The 8,612-nt window shown below is 43.2% G+C and overlaps 1 protein-coding gene across 1 annotated transcript; it reads left to right on the top strand.

The window, feature by feature from the left end:
- Positions 1–50: 50 nt before the first annotated feature.
- LOC104953313 (calcium/calmodulin-dependent protein kinase type 1G-like) lies at positions 51–2,188 on the top strand (the record flags this gene model as incomplete). Its single annotated transcript, XM_010780230.1, has 4 exons — positions 51–189; positions 289–412; positions 1,755–1,830; positions 2,076–2,188. Coding segments are annotated over 4 exons (452 nt in total), but the record flags the coding sequence as incomplete, so codon positions are not given.
- Between the last annotated feature and the right edge of the window lie 6,424 nt (positions 2,189–8,612).

Below are 8,612 nucleotides of genomic sequence, written 5' to 3'. Positions count from 1 at the left end.
GTGTTTGTGTGTGTGTGTGTGTGTGTGTGTGTGTGTGTGTGTGTGTGTAGGGTGTCAGGTGGGGAGCTGTTTGATCGCATTTTAGATAAGGGGGTTTACACCGAGAAGGACGCTAGCATGGTGATAAAGCAGGTGCTGCAGGCTGTCAGCTATCTGCACGAAAACAGCATCGTACACAGGGACCTTAAGGTGATACACAAAGAATACATCTGTACGTTTACAGCATTTTCTCTCTTTCCCTTTCTTTAACTTCCTTTTGATCTTCTTTGTCCCTCTGTCTGTGGTCAGCCTGAGAACCTGCTGTACTATAACACAGACGAGAATGCGAAGATCATGGTGAGTGACTTTGGTCTGTCGAAGACATTGGAGCACGGCGTGATGTCCACAGCCTGTGGTACACCGGGATATGTTGGTGAGTGATGGGTGCGGGGCAGACACGTACACTTCTTTTGAAAGCCACCTTGTTATTTATACCTGATATACAATTGTACATTTAAATAATACTACTACAAATTATGTTTTAATCTGGCAATATAATACAAGTGGTATTATTCAAGTTATTTAGTGACACAAATAAAACAAACCAATTAGATAGAATAGATAGAATCGGAGGAACCCCTCTTTAATGGTCACACATGCAGAGCACACAGCACACACAGTGACATGTGTTCTCAGCTTTTAACCCATCCTAGTACCATGAGTCTAGTACTAGGAGCAGTGGGCAGCTATCGTACAGCGCCCAGGGAGCAATGGGAGTGAGGGGGAAGGGTGGTGTCCGATGCCTTGCTCAAGGGCATCGCGGCAGGGCCAAGGAGGTGAACTGGGAGTAGCAGTAGTACTCTCCAAGTAGCAGTCCACACTCCATATTTAGGTATGTTCAGGGACTTGAACCAGCGACCCTACGGCTCACAGTCCAAGCCCCTAGTGACTGAGCCACTGCCGGATATGTCTCTTCCTTTGACCCATCCCAGTGTTAGGAGCAGTGGGCTGCCATTATGTACGGCGCCCGGGGAGCAGTGTAGGGAACTGTGCCTTGCTCAGGGACACCTCGGTAGCACTTGGTCTTTCCCGGGACTTGAACTGGTGACCTTCCAGTTGCCAAGCCAAGACTTTGCTACCACCGCCCTTAATTAAATTAAGAGCTATCATTAAAGTTGCATCATATAGATTGCATGCTATTAAAATGTACAAGTGTAGACCGTACATCTGCTTCCTCAGCAAGGCAGTCTGAATCTCAGCATCTCTTACCAGTTCCTCCTGGAGGGTCCCAGCCCGAGGAGATACAGTATGCTTTGAGGTTCAAGGTTTTTTCTTTTGTCATACGAACATACTGTAGCTACAGTGTAGTTATGACGATGACAATCTTAGGTCACAGGCTCCGGCGAGATTTCATCCTAGGTTGTGACAAGGTCTGAACATCGCAGTCTGGAGCTATCGCCTCTGACATCGCAGCTCCTAGGTTTACTCACTCTGGACCATGATAAAGGTGGTGATTCTTGGAGGAGCAAACAGTCAAATCAGATTTCATAAACAAAATGTAGGGTTGAAGGGTGCATGTGCTTACAATTGTATACGTTGAAATGTTTGATACATGTTAAAATGTGTAAAATGCTTAATGTATTAGCAGTTATGAAGTACACATTGTTATTTGAAAAATAGAAGGAAAACAATACAATTAGAGATATCCATGGTAAAAGTATCTATTTTGAATGTCTTCTTGCTTTGTTGGCTGAATTACTTTTGTGGTTCTACAGCCCCTGAGGTTTTGGCCCAGAGACCCTACAGCAAAACAGTGGACTGCTGGTCCATTGGAGTTATCACCTACATCCTGTGAGCATATTTCTGTTCTCTATCAAAACATAACACGTTACATGGCTGTGTGGAAACAACCAATACAACATTTAGATAATAACCTAAAGGTCAGGAGCCTGAGATTATACAGTAAATTCATTGATTTATTTTGTTAAGAAATCATATTCTTCTCATAAGTTTGACACCACAGTCACAGTAAAATATTTTTGATGAGGACAATTAATTGGGATTAGCTGAGTTAGCTTGCTGTGTCTGAGTTGCAGGCTCTGCGGCTACCCTCCATTCTTTGAAGACAACGAGACGCGTCTGTTTTCAAAGATCATGAGGGCTGAGTACGCTTTTCATTCACCTTTCTGGGACGATATCTCCGAGTCAGGTATGAAAACAGCAGCAAATGTGAAAATCTCAGTCTTCACAAACAGCTTTGACATCTGATATCCCTGTCCTTTCTCTTCTGGTAATTGTACTGATTTGTATTCAATAGTGAAAAAAGCTCTAAAACAACAAACTGACTAACTGGTGAACCAGATAGTTCCCTAAATAATTGTGCATATTGGACATACATCATCAGTTGGCCAAATGAATGATAACGTTGCTCCATAACATCCTGATGTATAAATAAGCAACTGAAGCTAATAAGGACCATGACCTGAAATGTGGCTAACTTTTTCATGCTAACTTTGAGTTATGACCTGTGTTCATTCTCATCAAGTTAATGTTGTTCTTTAAAAGCAGTTTGAGGATTCCTTTGTCTATTATTGAATAACAATCTTCTGTTACATAATTGGCTCATTGCTGATCTGTGATTGCTGATTACATGATTTTGGTTTCTTGGTAGGTTACCAAGAAACCAAAGTGCATCACAGCATGCACTGGGGCAAAAGATTCATTGACATAAGTCTAATGATATGTCAATGAATCTATAAGCATGCATGCTTTTCTGTTTACACTCAAATATCTTGGTCATGATCCAGCTGACATTTAATAGGTCTCTTTTGAGTGTGGGCTCAATAACTTGTTGCTCTACAATAATTATAGTTATCCATCTAAGAAGAACAATGGAACTGGGCCACATGGCCCTGATGATAACACATGATAATATGTCCATGTTTTGTTCACAACTTGCTGGCTGCCCCCAAGTGAGCAAAATTAATCAGTTTTTATTCAAAACACTTTACTTGGACTTAATCTACTAAATCACTCGACTGCCAAGGCCCTGACACACCAAGCCGATTTCGCCCGTCGATAGATTTCTGGCCGTCGATGAGCGTCCTGTCGCCCTACTCAGATTGGTGTGTCCTGCACATGGATGTATAATAAGAACTGGATACTGCGTGGGAGGCGGGGCCTCGTTCATTCCTATGAGAGTTGCTCATTGGCGCATGAAGACAAAATGGCCCAACTTTTGAGAGGGCGAGACGTCACAAAAGTATTCATATAATCCGTTCTTATTGTGCATCCATGGGTAAAGGTAAAACTCACGTAGTACTGAACACGTCACATGAACGTGCCTGGCGGCGCGGTCCCGTGGGTTAGATGCGCGTTCATAATGCCGAAGAAAATAACTCTCAGAATAACGTTATTAGCACATTTTTGAGGACCNCATGACATTCTTCTGGACTTGTTTCATTGTGGTAATAGTGAGGGTAGTCAATCCCTTGTTTAGCAAGACAGTAGTGACGGCCATCTTGGTGACGTATAACATACGTCACCAAGATGGCCGTCACTACTGTCTTGCTAAACAAGGGATTGACTACCCTCACTATTACCACAATGAAACAAGTCCAGAAGAATGTCATGCAAAGCTGCCTGTCTTCCTTTGATTCTCTCTGAACTGCCTGGTCTTTTTAATATTTAATGTCAACCATTTGTGCAGATAGCATGAAGTAGAAAAAGATCGCCGATGCTAATGTAGCATTAGCGTTAGCATTTCTCCCCAGGGCTTAAATGGTGTATTATAGAATGATGATACCAGTGTGACTGTACTCTTCAAAGGGTTCACGAAATATGACCAATACTCTTACTGTTTAACATTTTGGGTTACTTAATGTTACTTCATGTTAAGGCTAATAAAAATGACAAGGCTAAGGCTGTAATGCTATGACCCATTGTGGTATGAAAACAACCTGGTACTAAGCACACAGGCATCTTGTTAAAGTTATCTTAGCTATCTCTTATATTTAGCAGAGGAAAACAATTGTGACATCACTTACGCAACTCTGTGATTTGTAGTCTTTCTAGTTGCGTATTTTTCATAGTCTTATATTTCAACAGTTTTATGACAAACTGACTTTTTTGACTTCGAAATTATTTTTTAAGATTTACAAACATATGTGTAATTCGTGGCACAATTCAAACGGGATCGAAAGTTAAGTTTTCTCTCTCCATTGACTTCAATACATAATTTTTCCGAAATAAGGTCCCATGGACCGGAAGTAGATGGGCGCCCATCTACTTCTGCTCAAAAGCTCAAATGCTTTTTCTCTTGCGGGTTATCACAATCAAGGTGAGTTCCTTTTTTTATTTCCGGCTTTTTAAAACATGTGCTCTACAGTACAGGTTAGCTCTGAGTGTTAGCAAGGCTTGCTAATGTAAATAAAGACGAGATTACGTCCAAAACACGTCTGGCATTGTTTTTGTTAGCAACTTTCTGTGGGTCCGCCGCCAATTTGACGTCATATCGGCAGCAAATCTGGATCAGCTCCGTTGTACCCCCGTTTTTAAAAGGTTTGGGTACGGAGGAAAAGAGAGAGGGTTTTATTTTCTGACGCTGAGTTCCCCGATGCACCGGGGCGGGGACACATATTTATGTATAAAAGACATCAAAAAGTGCATTTTGCATGATAGGTCCCCTTTAATATATAACTGCAAAGTTAAGGAAATACAGGATTAAAGGTGTATTGTGAAATAACATATCATCATCAATTATTAAAAGTTATTTCAATGTTTGTACGATCATGAATTACTATTATGGAACATATTGAAATGATTGAAAATATATATTTTTTCTTTAATAAGCCTACAATAGTGACCGGCAGTGGCTCAGTCAGTAGGACTTGGACTGTGAGCCGTAGGGTCGTCGGTTCAAGTCCCCGACCAGACCTAAATATGTAGTGTGGACTTCTACTTGGAGAGGTCCCAGTTCACCTCCTGCCCTGCCGTGGTCCCCTTGAGCAAGGCACCGGACAACCCCCTTCCTCCCCACTCCCATTGCTCCCCGGGCCCTGTACAATAGCTGCCCACTGCTCCTAGTACTAGACTCATGGTACTAGGATGGGTTAAAAGCCGAGAACACATGTCACTGTGTGTGCTGTGTGCTCTGCATGTGTGACCATTAAAGAGGGTTTCATCCCTCCGATTCTATTCTAAAAGCCTTGAATCTTGAATCTAAAGAAGGGTATTAAAAAATACAATTCAATTATAAAATGATTATATTAATTTGGTCTAAAAAAGATTGGCATTGCCCTTGAAAAAACCATGTTACAAATAGTATATATAATTGTAAATTGCTTGAGATGTGAGAGTTAAATCTGCTGCTTTTATTTTGAAGGATATGAATTGTCTCATTTGCGGGTTTTTCGTGAACAAAGACGTGAACTTGCCGCGTGCCGCTGGACGCGTGCCGCTTCTCACCGGAAGTGAGGGTCCAGAAGCAGACTGACTGACATCTACATTCATCTTTATATTAGAAATATTGAGTTTCAAAGGGTGAGATAGATAAGGATTTAATAATAAAAGAAAACTAGAGAAATATTACTTTAAATATAAACATGGGCATTATTAGAAAAAAGTCCATTAACTTACCTCTTTCCGTTTTGGTCCACGCGATGAATTACAGCCTTTTACATTCATATAATAAACAACATCACATTTTTAAATTCACCAGTTGAGCGTAAATTCAATGTGAACATTTTACATAAAAATCACTCATTTAAAATACTCGATTAAATTCAATAGGATAAAAATATTTTGTGAAAATATTCCTAAATCAAAAAGTGACATTTTACGAAAACAAACTAGAATTTTGTTGATTAAAAATAGGGAATTCAAAGAAATATAACAAAATAAAATGGATAAAATAGCAAATGTCTAAGATTCAACATGTCCCATGATTATTAAGGTAATATTAATAATACTTTATATTTATATAGCGCTTTTCTACAACTCAAAGACGCTTTACAGTATGAGGGAGGGTAGACAAACAGAAAAGGCAGTCAAGAGGAAGTTGATTGAGAGAGGGGGGAGGGGGGCTTATGGGTAGCCAGAGGCCGTTTCTCAATCTCGAGGAAACTGGCTTCCAAGCCAATATTTCAAGGATGCTACGTCATCGAGTGCCGCCGAAGGACAGTTCCAATCTCCAGCATACCTAGAATTCCACCGAGGCCGTGTCCTTGGTTTGGGGGTAATTTCGAGTCTGCACATGGGTAGACTTTGCGTCCTTAAAATCCCCACAATCCTTTGCGCATGGACCAATTTCCCCAAATCTGTGGCGGAAAATGTAAGGCGGGGCCTCTCATATGACGCACACCTGCACACTTGCTAGCCTGTTCCACTCTTCGTTTTCCGAATGCCAGGAAGGATTCTTGACTAGCTTCTGAAGCAAGTGACTTGGAAGACATGTGCTACCAAGCAAGCATCCTCGCGATTGAGAAATGGCCACTGTTGAAGAGATGGGTTTTGAGGCGGGACTGAAAGACTGAGGGACTCAGAGGGTGTTTCTCAATGTCGAAGACGCTTCCTTGGTAGGACATGTCCCTCCGAGTCAGGTCTTTCAGAAGCGAGGCAAGAATCCTTCCTATCCTCGGAAAACGAAGAATGGCGGAACCGGCGAACAGGTGTGCAGGTGTGCGTCATATGCTAATGCGAGGCCCCGCCTTAAATGGAGCGCGATTTCCGTCAAAGATTTGGGAAATTTGTCCTTACGCAAAGCATTGTGGGGATTTTAAGACCGCGCAGAGGATACACATGTGCAGCCTCGAAATTTCCCGCAACGAAGGACGCCGGCCTCAGTAGAATTCCAAGCATCCAGGACATTGGAACAGTCCTTCGGCGGCACCAGAGTTGGGTGTAACGTGTTCCTTACTGTAATAATATTAATTTTGTCGGTAACGGAGTAGTGTAACGCGTTATAATTCAGTAATCACACTACAGTTACTAACATTGCCACGACACGCGTTACTTCGTTACTTTTATAAAAATAATCACACTCACTGACAGACAAGAGGGGTTTCCGCCGCCGCAGGTTTGTATACATGTAGGTCTACGTGATCTGCGCCATTTGCCCGTCCACATCTCCACGTGCAGTGCTGCATAAACAAGGCTGAGTCTTTTCATCTGTAAACTTCCTCAACGGGGCCGCTCGCTCTCTTTTCTTGATTGCCCTCTCACGGGTGAACAGTTCAATGTCCCTCTTCATTTTAGGAATTCTGCCATGTCTCTACCACTTTAGTTTGACCATCTCTGTTACTAAGTTATGGAAAACTAAATAAATAAGTAATTAGTGATACTACCGTTACTGGCGCTCATAAAGACATGCACTCACAAGCATACCGAGTGATAATCGCCGCCTTGAACTGGTTTCATTAATGTGAGTGTCCTTCTACGTTTCCACGACTGTTAAATTGTTTGGTAGGCTGGTTAGCCTATTCTATTAAAGCGCATATCAAAAGAAGCCTTGCTGTTTACTGTTCTTCCTTAATGCAATAGTAATTGGGGGTGGCAAGTGGAGTCTTCGCAGAGGCAACTGTGCCCGCCGCTTACACTGTACGGCCGTGCGCGCAGTCTTGCGTGATCTGCCTGCCTAGCGGAGGGGCGGGCCGGCCTGCGAGTAGCAAGTAACGAGTAAACCAGTAAACGAGTTAGCTTTATGCTACCCGACCCCGTAACGAAGTAGCTGTCATCTCACATTACCTTTTTAAAAAGTAATATCGTCAACTATGCCTTGCACTCTTGGCTGTTTTTTAGTAACCCCGCACCCTCCGCTCGGATCTAACCCGCTAGCCCTTCCCTGAAATCCAGTCGCCTCTGGAGGCAGCCATCTCCCGACATTTGACCAACACCCCCAGCGTCCCCTCACAGATCTTGGGGGACGCCGCCGCTCTCCAGAGCCCTAGGCGCTCTGCCCACCTGAGAAGCGCCTCTGGCCAATGCTGCAGAAGTTCCGAGCTAGGAATGGATAGGCGTCCGGCTGCGGTGGCTCTGAGGGCCGTGGGGGTTGATACACGGCGGTTAGAAAAAAAACAACAAGGGCCCTCGTGAGATACGCGGAGGGTCAGATGGTGGAGGGCTTTGTAGGTGAGTGACCAAGAATGTCTGCTAGTTGCTGTGATGGGCGACGCCAGAAAGCCCAGTGACCAGGTCTTTCCCCTGGAGGACCTCCTCGTGGGGTGGTCGTGATGCCCATGCTCCGGGTATCGCGCGAGGCGCTCCCGTCCGCCAGCTGCTTTTGAAACCCGTCTATTAGTTCTTAAAGGTATCTTCAAGCAAAAACCAACCAACACAAACAATTCCCTAAGACTACCAGTACAATTCCTCTATTTTCAGTGCCGTTTTCTTAAATTTGTGATATTACTTCCGTTAGCTTCGAACCACTCTTTGTTTGTTCTGATCACTCTCACACCACTATCCCCAGCTTTTTTCAACATATCCTCAACTACGGCCCCTAACGTTGTCAAAAGAAATCCTCAAAATATTAGCCACTCCCGTATTCTTTAACTTTCACCTAATCTCAATGCCACCTCGCAAAAGTCTATAACTGGTCTTCCTTCACATCTACTCGTAACCGCTGTCTCTCTGTGGTG

This window comes from Notothenia coriiceps, unplaced genomic scaffold, assembly GCF_000735185.1.
Source record: "Notothenia coriiceps isolate Sejong01 unplaced genomic scaffold, NC01 NC01_scaffold00021511, whole genome shotgun sequence".
Classification (NCBI taxonomy): Eukaryota; Metazoa; Chordata; class Actinopteri; order Perciformes; family Nototheniidae; genus Notothenia; species Notothenia coriiceps.
The sequence above is the reverse complement of the archived record's forward strand: the minus strand, read 5'-3'. Positions and strand labels throughout refer to the sequence as shown.